Source organism: Rhea americana, unplaced genomic scaffold, assembly GCF_003343005.1.
Source record: "Rhea americana isolate MKP2758 unplaced genomic scaffold, rheAme1 scaffold_156, whole genome shotgun sequence".
NCBI lineage: Eukaryota > Metazoa > Chordata > Aves > Rheiformes > Rheidae > Rhea > Rhea americana.
The window spans coordinates 1,166,246-1,184,061 of NW_028185661.1; the positions used below are offsets into that span (position 1 = coordinate 1,166,246).

Here is a 17,816-nt window from a genome sequence, read left to right on the forward strand (position 1 = left end):
GTGCCCTTCTCTCTCTGCACTGGTTGGAGAGGATGCATAGGGAGCCTTGCCTAGGGTAGTGCAGCTAGCTGGCTATGTTAGCTACTGAAAGTTGTGCAGTGTGAATGTCCCCTGTGCCAGTAGGTAAAGAGCTTGATTTTGTACTAAGACTTTAAAAATATTGCCAGCACCCTGCTCTAGAACTCATTGGCACATCTGAGAAGTAACAGGATAGAAATCTGTTCTGAAATGTTCAGAAAGTGCAGGGACTTTGCTTTATCCCCTGGGCCTGGAGGTTATTCCTATGTTGAGGCAGTCAAAATTTCTTACGGAGGATCCAGAGGTAATTTATATGCTRTCATCTCCTTCTCCATCAGAAGACCCTGTTCTTCAACATGGATTTCTCAGGAACAGACATCAAATGCTAGAGGTCAAAAACTTGTTTCAAACAGCATGAAGTATCTACATCATTATGAAAACAAGACGTTACCTGTCCCATCCATGATCTCTGTGGTTGGGAGCACCTCATATGAGCAGGGTTCCCCAGATCCTGAACCAGACTCCAGTTCTGCTAGGGTTGGCAGGGATACCTGGCTGGAGCTCAGCACTTGCCCAGAGCCCAGAGGCTGCCCATTCTCCAAAGCTCCTTCTTCATTTGGTATGGAAAGTTCCCCATCTGTTCATATTTGGAGGAAAGCACAATGACAACAAAAGACACATAAATAAGATGTAGCAAGATATTAATATGAAATCTGATATCTTTCTTAGGTTGCTCGTGAACCAGGAACCCGATCTAAGACCACATATCCATATGCAGAAGATGCAGTGATAAGGATCAAAACTACGTGGTTTATATCTCACCAACAGAACTTAGGCAGAGCAACTTCTAGAGATGCCTGATTCTGATGTTCTCTCCCTAACAACATAACAGAAGTCTGATGGCATTTCACTTCCTTTAAAAGGGTTATTGAGACTTTGAAAAAGTTCTGCTAAAAGTTGTTATTGATCTTTGGCCTATCCTAGGATAGACATTATGATCCATGATCTAATTGAAAGATTCCTGACCTTCCTCCACCTCATAGGGCCATGGAACCTATTTGCTTCCTGCCTTTTCTAAACTTGGGAGGTCGGGAATAAGAACAAGCTGAAGCTGAAGCCACGGAACATCTGAATTATTCTCTTCTCTTACACCAATTTTTATGCTATGAGATGTAAGTAAAGTCACAGAAGAATATCTCTGTTTTATACATCAGTAAAATCATTACAGCTTCTGGTACGACCTAGAGTTTAAGTAAAGGGAGAGAGTAACTTTTATAATCAACCAGTATAAGGTCTTAATATTAGTATATACTAGTTTCCACTCAGAAAGTCTGTCTGTAAAATCTTAAAAATATCCCTTCTATCTGAGCAAAAAATTCTGCAAGAGCACCTGTTAGTTTCTTTCCTATCAAACACTACTTCACATTAGATATAATCAAGAACAGAAGAGAGAGCTCCTATCATTCTCCATGGTGTCAAACCTCATGATTTTTATCTCAAAACTTGTCATGCACGTAACTGCTACCTGGAGGCAATGACAACATGGACATCTTAATTACAGTTTTATAAAACAAAGTGTTTTGTTGGATGAAAAGCCTGAAAATGTAACTGGAATGTGACCTGTAGCACTAAAAACAGTAGGCAAATGAGGAGAGCCTTATTATGCATTTAAAGTATTGTTTTCAGTCAAATTCAGGATTTCAGGATCTGGCTCTTGATTTTTGRGTATCTGTGATTAGCCATATTACTGCTCAATGTACCAAGCAGAGGCATACATCATTCCAGTGAGTGAATATTTTTCTCTCACAAGGCTAAGAGGTACATAACACTTTGGAATACAATACTGAAAAGAAAAAAAAATGTATGTCTCATGTAAGCCTCAGGACAAGGCAATTAGCAAGTCTGAAGGTACAATAGCTAACAAGTATTATATTTCTGCCGTTTAATGCTCCTTTACAATGAGTAAAGATGGTCTTCTGTTTAATTTGGAATTATCAGAAATATGAAGGTCTTGACTTTCCTGTTTTTGTTAGCGGGTTTTTGGAGAACTAAAGAGCTGTTATGGTGCACAGCTGTATCATAATAGATTGAAATGCAAACTGCAGTTTCACAGCAATCAACYGAGCTGGCAAAAGGTGGCAACATTAATTAAAGTTGAAGGTTTCAGGCAATTGTTAACAGCACAGCCTCATTCTAATTGCAGCAGTCATTCGATGCAAACCAGTGCATTTCCCTCGGCAGCAAAAATCAAACACCAGTTCAGCCAGCATTTAAGCTGAATGTTTTTTGGGTTAACTCTTTTGGCAGAAAAGCTATGTATCCCTGTGCTGGCTCTGTCTTTCTTTTACAAACACACACCTTTACCTGGCTTTGGGATAGAGGCTCCTGTTGTCTCARTTACCTGGTTTCAGAAAAGAGCATAACTGTTTCTTACAAAGTTCCCTTGAATGAAGGCTGCATAGTCCAGTAATTCAATGTAGGACTAAAATTGACCGTAACTGAGTGGACAAGAAGTATGCATGATAAAACCAGTAACACTGATTTGCTTGAGGGATATTTACACATTTTTAATGAAGTGGGATGCCAATCCCAAGATGCTGAGCACCTTGAAATCCTACTGTCTTAAATGGCTTTGCAATTCTCAAGGTATATTTGGCATGTCTTAAGAAGATAGCATTTACACACTCTGTTAATAGTGTGTTATTGCGAAAAAGTAAAATTTGGGATAAAAATTTGGCTTTTACTGTTTGTCATAATAACAAGCACGATAGCTCTCTGCACTGACAGTGCAACCTCTTTTAATCTTCCCTCTAAATAGCTCTAATCTTCATTTAGACCCTAAGGCTCATCCTTGGATTTGACTGAAATCATCAGACATGACACACATTCATGACCAAAATATATACCCTAAATCTGATCTTATTTAAAGAAGAGCAATGTAAGGAGCTGCTGGAGCACAGCAAACAAATCAAAGATGTGGCAGAGTGAAGAATCTCTTAGTGTGAATTAATCCTGGCTCAGAGGCATGGTTAACAACCAGACATAAAAGACAAATTAATTATTATTTTCAAACTACAAAAAGCTATTCTGGTTAGCTGAAATACAAATGAAAATACCTTAGTAATGCAGTTATGAATTATACATGGATGAATTGATCAGTCTTCAGGAACTGAGTAGGATGTTAATTTTGGCATAATGATAATATATATAATCTTCTGTTCTCACATTTGCTAAATCCCTTGCTGTGTTTTCACAGAGCCTGCTGTTAACGTCGTAGAGAATGACTTTCCCTAATTGTATGAGCTTTGATAATGCAAGCTGAGTGTGAATCGTCTTGATCTGGATGAGAGTAAAGAGAGTAACTAGAACTCTGCAACAAGAAGAGCACATGGAGGCTGTTGTTCTGCTAATCAGGAGGCACCGCATATAAAGAAACAGAAATTTAGAGGAAATTCTTTAATACAGAGGGCACTACCTAGACACTCTGACCTTAGCATGTGAAAATAACAGCACAGTGTGAAAGCCCAGAAATAAGTAGAGGTTCAAAAGATGTGGCCCCTAAGCCTGGTTTGTACTCCCAAACAGATCTGCCATGTGCCTGCCATTTCCACTTTCAGGAATTTTTTGAAAATGCACTCCTGTGGTGCAGTCTGTAAGTGCATCATGTTGACTGGCCTATCGGTTGACAGACCAGCCCTTTTGTTTTTCCTTTACCTTAGAGCTCTGCCTACCCCCTAACAGTGTCCTTTGAACATCTTGGAGTAGGCAACTTCTAGTATGTTTGGAGACTTTCAAGCTCATGCTCTCCTCTCATAGACAAATGGCTAAGGAAATCAAAATTATAAAGAAAATTCTCAGTCCTGTTTTCTTTTCTGGTTTAGGTTGTCTTCCTCAGTATTTACCTGTTCCCATGTAATGCCCAAGCAAGTATTCTCAGTGGCAAAGGAGAGGAAGGGCAGGGTACATACACATGCTTCTCAGTTATGGCCCTCACAGGCTGAGAGATGGAAAACAGAGTGCTCTTGAATGTGGGGATACCTGTGCCCAGGGCTGTTTCCTAGCCCTGATGGCTATGTTAGCATAGTGGCTAGGCTTCTCCACTATTTCAATCTCTAAGCAGACCTCCTGATTTTGTGGTGTCCTGTGGACTTTCAGATAGGCTGGCCTACGGATGTCTTCCCTGCTTCTGGAGGAGTTCAAAATAGTACAGCATATTACTATGCTGCAGCACAACCGGTTAGGAGAAGAGTGAATTCTTCAAAGTGCTGTGGTATGTTCTGCATTGCGGATGGAAGTTACATTTTTAACCTCTTGGCAATGCCTGCTCAAAAATTACTAGAGCAGCAGGCATCTAATCAATACTTTTTCAACATACTGTTTTTCTAAAAGTATTCAGTATTTGGAAAAAATATAACTGTTGCTTATATTTTCATAAGACTCGAATCAGAGAACTCTTGAAAAGGAAAATGATAAAAACTTATTAGGCCATGAGTCTGGTCCTTGCCAAGAAGTGAGCTCTCTGCAGCTCAGTCTGGAATGATTTCACCTGAGTAGTTTAAGCAATGGGAGCATAATTTGTTTCCCAAATATAGCAGCTGGACTTCAGTAACTCTCATGTGTGTGAACACTGAGACTTACAGTGCTCTGCTAACTTTCATCTGCAGGACAAGACAAAGGCATCTAAGAAGTCAGCAAATACTGAAGCGAACATGCTAGAGGCAGGAACTAGCTCTCTAACCTTGTTTTTCTTGGATATTAGTGTAAAAAAAGAATACTATGCACACTGCAGCGCTAGAACTTTTGTTTCTTGGTCTATCTGTCCATATTAATTTTACTTTGATTTGGATAGATTTTTTAAGAAAGAAGAAGTCAAAATTACTCCCTCATAGACAGATTCTGTCTGCATTTTCCTCCTCTTGTGAAAGAGGGACACATTTAACATGTTTTCTCCATGTTTTCTGTGCAAGATGCCTCTTGGCATGGAAGGTGCTATCCTCATCAAATAAAGCCTTCTTSCATGAAGTGTTAACATCTACTATGATTCCTCATAGGATTAGAGAAGAGTTATTTAATAAGGAGAATTACATGGAAAACGCTACTTCCATTTAAGGTTTGCTGTGAGATGTAATATCCTTTATTAGAACTAATCTTAGATTATTATGCTAACTGGACCACTGAAGGAACTACTGCTTTTGCTTTAGAAATCTTGCCTTCCTTATTATAGCCTTAGATATCAAAGATACATCATCACTACCTATGTACTATCACTTTCTCTTCTGCTCTACTTCTTTTTTTCAAGTAGAGATTCCAATTCTTAGTTTCCTGTTTTTGTAACCATCAGGAAATGATGTGAGTATACTGGAAAAGAAGTCCAGCTGGTCTTGACAATAATAAAGCCCAATGTCTTTGCTTTTTGCACTGGAAATAGGGAGAAGAAGGAAGTATTCCATGCTAACTCTTTCTGATATGAAAAGGTGAAAAATAACTACAAAGAAGGAATAGATTTTTAAAAGATTTGTTTTAGATGAGGATCTCCAGACAACTTAGCATCTACTTCACAAGGTGACACAAAAGATTACAAACTATAGCATTTTTTGACAGATGGAGGATGCAAGCAGCCAAGAAAACAAGCATCTAGCTGAAAGCCTTGAGATGCTTGAATACCACAGATATTTATTTCTTGCTCTTCTGCTTAAAAATTTCCAAAAGTGATGGAAATCAGAATGTGTAGGATGGAAGGGATCAGCAGTATCATCCTGGCAGGGCCCCTTACCTGAAAGATCTTATGATTAAGAACACCCAAATCCAGTCACATTACTTAGATGTAGACTGTACTTGCTTTTCTTCCTCAATGTCTCCTCATCAAATGAAAAAAAAGAAAATCAGAAAATAGAGAATGAGTGCATCAGCTGAGATATTAGAAAGCTCCATTCAGGCAACTGTTCAGTCTTTTTTGTCAAATCCCACATTATATTCTCAGAAGACTTTCTGTAAGATGAAAGGATAGTGCTTTTATTTGAGACCTACTCCTTAATTTTGGAGCAAAAGAAAAGCTCAGCTAGGAATCCACACAAAGATCAACTTTTTAAAAAGTCAACTGCTCAGAGTTGCTGGGAAAGAGGATCATAGCCAAAAGAAAAAAGTCAAGAAGCGGACTGTGCAAACCTTGGATATCTCCGAGCTCTGCCACACTCACCATTCCACAGGTGCGCACAGTGGAGTTGTTGGCAGTTCATTCTCTGGGACTAATGGGACTAGTCTGCAGCACTTTGGTATTGGAGAATTTCCCCAACTTTCATGACAAAGGGCAGGGGCAGGCTGCCTGGGAGGGATTTTGCCTGATGCTGCTTTTATGCGTGCATAGGTACAAGTCTGAAGCAGATCCCTTTGGGACGCATGGCCAGGATGCCAGGGCTTGCAGACGGCGGTCGTGCTCCTGTGGGATGAAGCTGGCTTCAGAGCGCCACAGGGGACCTTGGCACCTAAAAAAGTGACTGAGTTGCAAGCTACCCCGAGGGCTCCCCTGGGCAGTGACTCACATGCTGTGACAGCCTGTGCTATCTGTCACCCACCACAGGGATGCCTATTTCATAGCTGCATGTTTGATACAAGTCACAGATGAGAACATGTAACATCTCAAGCAGTGAGAATAAGAACGGCAAACCTTTTGTCAGCAGTTGTTTCTACTGCATGCCTCCAAAGGCAGAAGGCCATAGTGAGAGAACAAGTAGTGCTAGATATAAAGAAGCATCTAAAATATGTGAAGAGTAAAAACCATACAATATAATGACAAGCAGCAATTTCTCTGTTTTGCAATGTTTCTTAATTTTTTTTGCAATTAAAAAACCAAACAGTTTAGGTGAGTAAGTTTTTTTAATCAACTCTCCTTTCCCAATGAATGAGACTAAAAAAGTATGCAGTAGATTTAAAGAGTCCAGACTTTATGAGGCAGGCTCTACTTCTACAGTCTGTGCAAGTGCATAACTTCTTTTGACTTATAACAGGTTTTATACACGTTATGTTGTTAAAGACTTTCAGACTTTGAATTAATGAGGCACTTAAGCACATGCCTAAGTTCTGAAATTAAAAGACAAGTTCAGCATAACTTTATATATAATTTGCTAAGTTCACTGCCTTTGTTATTGATAAAGGAAACAGCAAAACAAATAAAAGCTATGGTAAAGATGGACACACACATAACAGATGTCAAATATTTACTGCTTTATGGATGCAAACAATGGTGTTTTGCATAAATGATACATTAGCAACTCAACAAATTATTTATCTTGAATAAGAAATCTTTTTTATGGGTTTTGAGCTGTTTACACGGAATGTCCTCTGTGCTCATCACAATGTCTAATCTGTCATAATCCTTTTTCCACAATAGTTAATCCCACAGTGACTCAACCAAAAGAACAACAGCAAAGGCAGGTAGAGACCCACTCCGTTTTCCTGCAGTCTGGAAGATTTGCTGTTTTGTAGCAATTGACTCCTGCACACTGCTTTGATTTATATCTCTACTGCTTCACATTTCTGTTTAGCTCTCAAGTTTTGTTTACTACACAACAATCACATTTACCCAAATGCAAGGGCCAACCCAAGGTAAAATCAAAAGAGATGTTTGGAGACCTTACTCTGTATGGTCCTGCAATTTAGGAGTGTACCCCAAGTTCTTAACTTTATACTAGTGTAAGATCTGGCCATAAAACTATATGGGCTTCAAATTTAATGTTGCAAAAAGAAGAATGCTTACCTTTGTCAAAGATTTCCTTCAACACTCCTCGTTTTATAAGCTCCTCTCTGCTTTGCCTCATTGATATCTTTCTTTCCAAAGCTATAAGTAAAGGAGAAGGGTCAATATAAATGCAACGTAAGAGAAGTGATCATTTTTAAAAGGCTGTATGCCTTTTAAAGCATTTTTAAAAAACCTTTTAAAAGCATTTAAAACAAGTTTTTTCTCTTATTACCCTCAGCAGCAAATTAGTGTCTGAAACTAAAGGCTACTGGTGCTCTGTACAATTCTGCTTGCTGTTACAGCTTGGTGGTTACTAGACAGGTTATCATGAAAGAATATAGGCTGCCTTATTTGAGCACGTCTATATTCCCATTGCTTAATTTGCACGCATGACCCAAGAATTTCTGTGAAGAATTAGAGACAATGAAGGGAGAAAAARTAGTTAACGTATGAGCTGGAGAGGAAAAGGTAAGAAAGGTGGTGATGTGAAAGATCATTGCCCTTGCAAGACAGGGCCACGARTTGTCCCCAGGCCACAGCAGATGACCGGCATTTCGCTTGGGCCTGAAGACAACGGTTGGTTGCCACTCAATTCAGCAAGAGCAGAGCAAGATGTCCRGGACAGTGTGAAAAATATCTGTTTACCAGAGTCTTCTCCTCCCTGTGGGCTGCCTCCCTAGAGGCAGGTGATGAGCTGAGTGAGGGAAACACCACGAGGGCCTCTGCAATCGACACCAGGTCCCGACCGCCTGAGCCGTGTGCTGGCTGCCTGGAGACCGGGGTCACCGGGGCGGCCAAACGACAGGCAGAGATTTCATGCTCGTTTAGGTCAGCAGTAATTAAAACAACGCCCAATTAACCAAAACACCACGAAGGAGAGGCACTTCAGGCAAATCTCTGCAAGGCAGCAGGCGAGGGGCACGGGCAGCGACGCGCCCGCAGCGAGAAGCGAGCCTGCGCCTGCCAGGAGAGGGGCGCAGCGCAGGGCAAGCCGCTTCTGCCCTACGCTCGCAGCGGGCGCGCGCGGGCGGCCRGACGGGGCTCAGCACCTCCGGCCTGCCTGAGGCACCTTGAAAGCAAAAGGGGCTCCAAAACGCTTTGTCCTCCCCCGAAAACACGAGGATGCAACCGCTCCTGGCACGGCTGCGTGTCCACGCTTCCCTCTGGGACACAAGGCACTCGGTGAACCAGCTGCGTTCATACAGAGACACTGCGCTCGTCGCAGCTTACCTGCTCTCAGATACCCCCTGCTCAGCGTGAACAAGCCTGCGTAACTCTGCTGCTGGTCTCTTTGCTGAGTTAAAGGGTCTGACACYTGCTAGCCCCTCACACCGTACAGTTTTACTTCCGTGGCCCTTAACATAACAGCCTTTGCCGTGGGCAGGCACAGCACTTCTCAAAAGTGCCTTCGCCCCATTTTAAGGAGTGTGCCAGGCACCTCGCAGGCTTTTCATGCAGCTTTAACCATCTGCAGTTAACTGCTGAGCTTTCTCCCATCACAGAAACTGTTAAAACCCTGCCCGACTTTAAACAGCAATTTGGCCTTGCTGAACAGCTTTCGCAATAGATCTGAGAAACTGTAATTTCCATTAGTGTAAACAGTGAACAGCATTCAGTCTATCCGAACGCTGTTCGGTGGGGAGCCAAGCTGGAYGAAACAGCAGCAAAGCAACAGCTTCTGCTTGTAGGCAGTGGCACTGTTCACAAAAAAAGGTCAAATATGGCTATTTCTGTGCCTCACCTGAAGCAGCTAAGTAACAGTCCCACATTTTGTACACAAATCCAACCACCTGGACACAGGAAGGAACCTTCAGCTGTGCACGGATAGCTRGATTTCCATACAACACCTTGGCCTTTCATATACCGTATGCAGGTTAACAGAGAGACAACRGCTTAAAAAATTGTCCGCTCCCATTAGGTGTGCGGCTTGACTCATGCAAGGCAACGCTGCGAGTATGACCGTGTCTTTACRCAGCTGCTGACAGCCACACGGGTTCACTGTCTCACCCTCTTACCTAGTCAACGGCACAAGGACAGCTGCCCACTTCATGGCTAGCAATTCCCACCACGCTATTAAAGTAGCGGTAAGAAATACTGTGGTCCTGTGGGCTGAAGTTAATACTTCTGGGGGCTGAGCGCCAGACAGGGCTAGCTTGATATTCTGAAGMAGGATAGGAGGACCTTCCCCAAAACAGCACGGAGAAAGACACTCAAGTACAGAGCAAGAGCTCTCAAATTCACAGGCTATTTTTGCAGTCTAACAGAATTTTGAAGATAGAATGTGTATTTTTGGAAGAATGTATATACGTAGGTTTCTTCATATACTACTGTTGAGTTGTAAGCAGCTTCTGCTCAAGAATGACCAAAAAAATGCTCCTATTTGAAGCTCGGGCTGAAACAATTTTTTCATTTTCCAAATCCTTTCTAAGTACAGGACTTGAAGTATTAATTATTTTCCTTACTAAGACAGTTTAATTAATAAGATATTTAGAGGAAGGGCTTGCTGGGCTAAGAGGAGGACTGAATGATAGTAACAGATGTTATACAAAAACGAGGAACATGCTGCTTTCCTTTAATACAAATCTTCTTCCCAAACAAGTCCTGCACATTTAAATGCATAAACTGCAACGCTACTGCTGGATAAGGTAAAAAAAACCTCACAAATATCTTGATGCAGAACTCATTATCATCTAACAGCTTGCACAATGAAATGTTTCACTCTGCCTGGATTTCTCTGACAAAGACTGCTATTTCTTTTATGAAGGGCTTTCTCTTCAAGCAGAAAGCTGATATGGAATAAATTCATTCACTCTTCACTGAGAAGAGATCCATTCACAGCAGACAATAAATAAAAACCTCGGAATTAATCTGATTCATGAGAACCTTGTAAATTCTGCAACAGGGAAAAATTCAATATAATTAATATTTAACAAAAGATTCATTCCTTTCTTGGCAATTTTCCTTGGTGATTAACCTAGTTTTGTTTATCTGTACAGTATTCCAATTGATTAGAAATGAGCAYTGAGCCATCTTTATGGGGACAACTCATACCAGTAACAGAACATCTTAACAAATTCATTCATTCTAAAATAAATTTTCAGTTATTAGTTTTTAGAGGTGAACATATGTCTATTTTATGATCTCAACATAGAGATTTTGCTACTGTGCTTTGCAATAAGCTGTTACTTTTAAGCTCCAATGAAGAAACAGTGGGAAATATTTGTATTAATGTTTCTGAGCTAGTGTTTTTGAACTCTTCCCTCAGGAGCAGCACCCCTCTGCTTTTCAAGCAGAGTTTTCTCTGTGGCAGGCCCATTAAGATGAGTAATGCCTTGACAAGGTCACGAGGATTTCCTGCCCCTTCATTCTGGAAATCTTGTACAATTTTGYGTTTATTCCTTTAATAAGCTGTTGTGCTCCATGATGACAGTGACCGTGGGCTGTTCCTCCAGCTGAGAAGGTGAAGTACACAGTTGCCTTTCWGCCAAGCACTTCTGCTGCTCCATTAAACAGCCAAAGAGGCACTTAWGTAGTCAGGACATGTAACCTTTCTGGCCCTCCTACCCTTCCCTCCAAGACCCAAATGTCACAGATGAGCTCTCCCAAGCTGCATCTATATGAGAATGACCTGTTCCCCTTTACATAACTTGTCATATTGCTCATTAAACCAAGGGATGGACTAAATAAACAAGTCCTGCCCTTTCTTCTCATCTGACAATCAAAACTAAAATCCAATCTATGCTAGCCAGTCGAATCTTAACCTTGGTTTTTTTCTTGGGCTGCCCTTGGCCTTTGTCTTAAAAGAACACTGTGGGATGCTTCGCATGAATTCTTCCTTTTAAAGGCCATTATAACTTTCATGATGATTTTAAGAAGCAAAGGTCATTACAGGAATGGAGCTTAGAGCAAGAGCTTTCTAGTGTGTCGATAATATTCAAACTCAATAGTTTAGAAATTTGCTTTGCTAATATTTCTAATATGAATAATTAGAAACAAATGAACAACATTGCATAACCTGCAGATAAACAACCACCAACATTTCTTTTAGGTCTGAATAGAAGGAGAGATGTTCAGATTTGATGGACTACGTGTCATAACTTGTTACAATATGTGGAAACTTCTTCTTCAATTAGGCAGAATATCTTCATAACCAAATTGAATGCAATCCAACTGATAAATCTTTACAGTGTGGGCCTTAGCCTCTGAGTTGGTTTCCCTTTACAGTAAAAGCCATTCTAAGGCATGATTGACCTCAGCCTAACGTAGGCATCCAAAACTGACGGGAAGAATTGTACCAGGAAGTGCCTGATAATCGTATCAACCTTAAGGGAAACTGTAGGTRAGGAGCTGAGATAAAAGATGCCCGAAATTAGAGCTGAATCTACTCCTGAAATCAAAATTGATTAAGAGGATAGTTTTAAGGAAAGAAATGCTGCTGTAGATGAAAGACTCAGAGTTGAGGAAAACGTAGGTGTGTCAGTTCACACACAGCTCCATTCATTTTGGGTTTGTTTCAATACCCGAGGCATGACACCTAGCATCTCTGCTGAGAGCTTGGGGTTTGAATAATGCCAGAATGTAGTTCAGCCAAATAACTGAGGTGCTTCACTTAGTGCAAAATATGAATTTTGCTTGGCTTCATAGGCTCATAAATCTCTTATAACCTGAGGGAAGGAAGAGTATTTCAAAAGGTTCCTGAATCTTTGAAATTTAAAGTTTCTTACAAAASTTTTTGACTTCTGTAATCTCGCCCTGGGTTTACCTGTTACAGTAGTGTCTACAAAATATGACTCAGACAGATTACTACCTACAAAGGATTATTAGCATTTTTTTTTGTGGTGCCTACATACGACATTTCTTGTCCTGATTGTAGCCTTCCATTCGTGTTCTRTAAGACTGCAAAGTAAGTGAACTGCAGTGGGGAAAAGATATGAGGGCATTAAAAGTTAAGCTTGACTTTTTAAAAATAGTTGGGAACATACAAATGACAAAACTGGGCACTGCATCTCCAAATCAATTGCTGTTTCAATGATTGCCTACATCAATTCTCTTYAGTACAGGAACTGCTGGGAAAACTTCCATGACATGTGTTACAAGACAAACTAGTATGACAACAGGAACAAAAATACAACACTGATGCAACACTGGATGAGTAACTCAAAACACTTTAGAAGCAAATCGGTATCATTATCATCATTATAAAGGTAGCAAAGTGAGGCACAAAGAAGTCAAAACATCTTGGCTTTTGTCACCCAGTAGATCAACAGCAAAGCAGTGACAGCGACCATCCCGTGGCCAGCGGCCAATGCACTAGACTACGAAATGATCCTTCCAGACTTAAAATTTGTTAATCTATAATTACAATAAATAAAATAGCAAGAAAAAAGAAATCAGAACAAACTCCATTCATTCTCTTTTATTTGCAATATTAACGCAAGATCAAACCACAAAATCCCTAGTCACTAACTAGAAGATAGCTAACTGTTAACTATAGGTGTAAATTGAAGTCTTTCTTCCTTACTTATACAATTTTGCAATTTGGTAAAAAAAAAAAGAGAGAGAGAGAAAGGAAAAGAAAGGAAAAATGGGGAAGAAGCTGAAATCAGCCTTAAGAAAACAGTTGATTTATACTGATCATTACTACATGTAAAGTAAACTGCCAGAGGGAAGAATTAGGAGGAAAATAGATACAAAGTCAAATGCATAATCATAGAATTGCATAAGCTAATCAAAATAGTACAAACCATATTAAACAGATAGGATTTTGATAAAGTAACTGAACTCAGAAACGCCGTTACAACCAAGAATTCAGCGAACACAAAGAAACCCAGAAAAATAAAATTTGAACAACTCCCTCTAACATAATTAACAGAAGGAACCAAATTGAAGAAATCAGAAATCTAAACCAGGACCAGATGGACTGTAAGTTTTTCAAATAGAAGGTCTGAGAAAAAACAATCAAARAAGCTGCTTTCCTAGGAAAATGACTAAATTTCAAGCTAGCTCCAAAGAAATTCAGCGTAATGGATTTCACAGGCCAAACAGAGCAAGCCTGGCAGAAGACGAATATGTGAAGGCAGAAATAAAATACGRAATCTTGACAAATATAGCAAAAGAGGTGTTTGGGAAAAGACAAAAAGAATATAAGTGAAAAGAAAACAAGTCTCTGGACACTAGAAAAAAATAGTGCCATCCTCAACCATCCAGCTAATGAAGAGCAGGGCAGAACTCCAGCATGTCAATTAAATGTGATGGTCATAGTATGGTCAAACAATATTTTGGAAAGTCTTGCACTCTCATCCGCTTTCTACATAAYTGCTTTTTTTATCATGCCTGAGAAGTACTTTACAGCAGATTAGGAAGTGACTCAGAAAGCTGACGAGWATATGGAAAAAAAAGTGAATAAAAGACAGTCCTCCAATCTTTTCCTCTGAGCTGCAACACAGCATTTATAAGAATTCCTAGGTGTAATAGGTCAAGGACTGGAAAGCTGAGCCACTGGTATGCATTGCTTTCCACACAGCTTAAAGAAAAATGAGGATGGTGGTTTAAATAAAGAACATTTCAACACAATAACAAAGCATATCTTAGAGTACACCTGCCCTACAATTACAGTGTGACTGCAGCACAGAAAGCCATACCCTGMGCATTATGCATATACATAAGGCATCAAAAACAGTAAAGAGAGGGAAGTATTGAACTGGCAGGCTTGAACACCCTTTGATGAAGTCAATGCTGCTACCACAATCCCAATCAACTAGATTAAAGCCAACCTGAATATGGTTATTACCAATGCATTTCTTACTGCAATGAAGCTGTTGTAAGCGCCAGCAGAAGGCAGCTGACATAATCCTCATGATAGAAGGTCCATCCATCTTTTCAGACGGGTCACTAGYGAGTAGGTGAAGCATTGACTTCATCTACAATTTGGTCCAACAACATGCAGAAGTTCTACAGCATCAAAGAAACACTAAGAATATGGCTTCTATCCATCAAGCCTTCACAACTAGACAAGACTAGTGACATCATCTGATATTACTACAAAGAAGTATATTTGTAGGAACATCATCAGCYTTMCAGYCAAAAGAAATATTGCTTTTTGTAAYTGACTCCAATGTCAGTTACTCAACGTTTCTTGCATGTATGTTGTACATGCAAGAAACAACAACTATGCTAAAAGCATATCAGCGAACAGCTTGGTGAAATATCTGCAGTATTTCCCTTATTCTGAGAAGATGGCACCCACACAGATGATACTGCAGTAGGCACCTGCAGTGTCATCTGTAATAGCACAAATGTATATCTGCAATGTTCTGGTACATAATAGTGCAAGAGACTGTCTTTAAAGCAAACACCAAACATCGACATGGTCAGCATCACTAGGATGAGATAACAACTCTTGTGACTCCATGTAGCTAAACAAAATTCTCTCCAGAATAGCGTTTACACATACGATATAAATAACCAGGCACACTGCCACTTTTGGATGTGCTYCTCATCAGACAACACACCCAGATGGCAAAATACAGAGCACAGTTTACAGAAACAAGTCTAACAGATGTCAGGAAACTGGRTTCTTCAGGACAACTTTTAGAAGGAGAAGGAGTCAGTTTTCTTGGAACAGAAAAAGGAGGAAAATACCCAGATAAAAGCAAAACAACAGCAGGCAGATGATGTACTGTGAGAAGGAATGCTTGGACAGAGAACCAGGAGATAACAACCAAATTACTGGCCAGTATTTGGTCTCCTTGCTTGCCTGGGWTGATCACCATCTGATGACAGAAAATACTGCTTTACTTAGTAAGATGAGCAGCACCACAGCCTTTGGTATAGTAGTAGTGAATTGCTATAGTGTTTGCTTGAATTTACTTTACAGCTATAACTTTATAAATGTATATAATCTGGTGCCCACAACCAGACTGATGGGTAAAAACAGTGCATTACTGTGTAATGAAATCCTACTTTGGCTACCATGAAGAAATATGAATCTGCTGGATGCTTCTATCTTACCAAATAAAGAATTTTGTTTTACCTAAAAATATCTCTGCACACTTAACACAAAACGATGCCCCAAAGTGTGTTTTTAAACATAAAACACTGCTATGATTCACCTTAGGAAAAGTTACTCCACTTATTACCTGCAATAATTAGTATGTAGCAGCCTCTCTAATAGAGAGACAAAGCAGAGGGGTAGGTATGTATCTGTATGCTCTTTAAAACAAAAGCTACARAGTATAGCTTGCAACTAAGAAGTACTGACATAACTCCAAAACTGGCTGAGCACCTTTTTGAGAGAGAAACTGTCAGGATTTCAAATACTACTTGGAAATGTTACTACATATGCACATCCAGAAAATCTCAACTAAGCATCCACAAATTAAAAATGTATTTTTTATGAGAATGTACTGGCATTATCCCTTCAGTACACACCTCTGTAAGGAGACAAATGGGAAATCATTCATTTAATAGTTGATTATGGGAATGATTGAACTACAGAGCAAAAGATGCTTACTCCAAAATAAGAAGATTYCCAAATTGCAGCTGTCACATCAAGCAGCAAGCAGCTTTGGATGATATTTCCAGCTTGTACAATGGCACTGGCTGGTTTGTACATAACAGACTAACGGTAAAATAAAACAAAAGCATCTTTAACACCATTGTCTTATCAGCCAAAATAGTGCAGTCTGCTTTCTGTTTTGGAAGCTGATGACAGTTCAAACTACAGTAATGCTGTGCCTGTGGAGTTTTAGTAATGTTTTATGGATTTAGAGTCTTGGTCTGATTTTTTCTTTTTTTTTTTTTTTTTTTTTTTTTGCTTTTCTTGGCTGAAAAGATAACTTTCCCAGTGAAACCTTCCCTGATGCATGACGATCTTCTGGAATCAACAGATCAATAAGGATGAGACTGAGATCTCAGTTATAGGAACATAAAACCAGAATAGCTTCATGAGAATTTCACCTAATGGCCCACCATGCACTATCCTGCCCAGTAATATGAATTGTCCCGTTATTTCCATAGCAASTTGATTTTTTAAAACCCAAGGATGACAAAATAGATTTACTCTCCTCTTCTGCAAATATGATGCTAAAGTTATCYGAGAAAATACAGCTTTTTAATTAGATGTTATTTTAGTGTTTATTAAGAGTGCAAAACATAGTTACGATTCTTGTCTGGGATGCTGAGATAGAGCTGAAGATACCAAAAACAGTTTAGACAATAACTTATTTGAACAGAAGTTGGTACTACTGATCTATGAAGAAAGTTTGGAAAAGGATAGGCAGGAAGGAAATGAAGTGAAGGAGATATGATATAGCCTAGACATTTCTTTTAATATAATCATATTACAAATGTAGATAATATTCTATATAATTGCAGTGTGATATCACATCATTCCAGTGTAAATGTTCCCATTGTCCAGAACTTCATAAAGTTTATCTGTTAAAAATACAGAAAACCAACCTGAGAAGTGGTAGACTCATAGACACTCCAGTAAAAGTGGAGTTTATTCCATGGTAAAGAAGCAAATATTTTTTTTTGTGCTAATGTCAGCCCTGAAGAGCTTCAGCTGTCTCCCAGTAYGGAACTCCTCTTTACAAGGAATTGCGGAAATCTCTCCAAGTGAAGTGTCCCTTGGAGAACTTTTAAAATAAATCAATAAATCAAGTGGCAACAAACTGTCAAAACCAGACAGTGTTCTTCACAGAGTTTCTCAGAAYGCAAAAAATGAACTAGTAAGTGTGGCGTAGACCCTATCACTTAAAGATAGAAAAGTGGGAAGTGACAAATACAAAGATGGTAATTTTAAGAGTCCAAGAGTCACCAGGAAATYACAGACAAGTAAATGTGGCTTCCATACCACCAGTCTAGGAAAAGCTACATAGAATAGATTTAGAGATAGGAGACCTAGAACAGAATAGAGATTGGAGAAGAATTATCTTGGCTTTTGAAGTGGGAAGTTCATAAAAGGAGTCAATGAATGACGATGTTCTGTTTAGGAAATGTGGTAGGACCAGCTCGCTTCATTATAAAGATATATTCTGAAAAGGGGTGTCAACTGACAGAA

The 17,816-nt window shown here is 39.6% G+C and overlaps 1 protein-coding gene across 1 annotated transcript in view; it reads right to left on the minus strand.

The window, feature by feature from the left end:
• PHACTR1 (phosphatase and actin regulator 1) overlaps positions 1-17,816 on the minus strand; it is a 152,416-nt gene that overhangs the window by 69,488 nt on the left and 65,112 nt on the right. The window contains exons 3-4 of the mRNA XM_085299907.1: positions 7,772-7,852; positions 470-655 (exon numbers count right to left, since the gene is read on the minus strand). Of these exons, the coding sequence (XP_085156033.1) occupies positions 470-655; positions 7,772-7,852 (267 nt within the window). The remainder of the gene's footprint in view (positions 1-469; positions 656-7,771; positions 7,853-17,816) is intronic.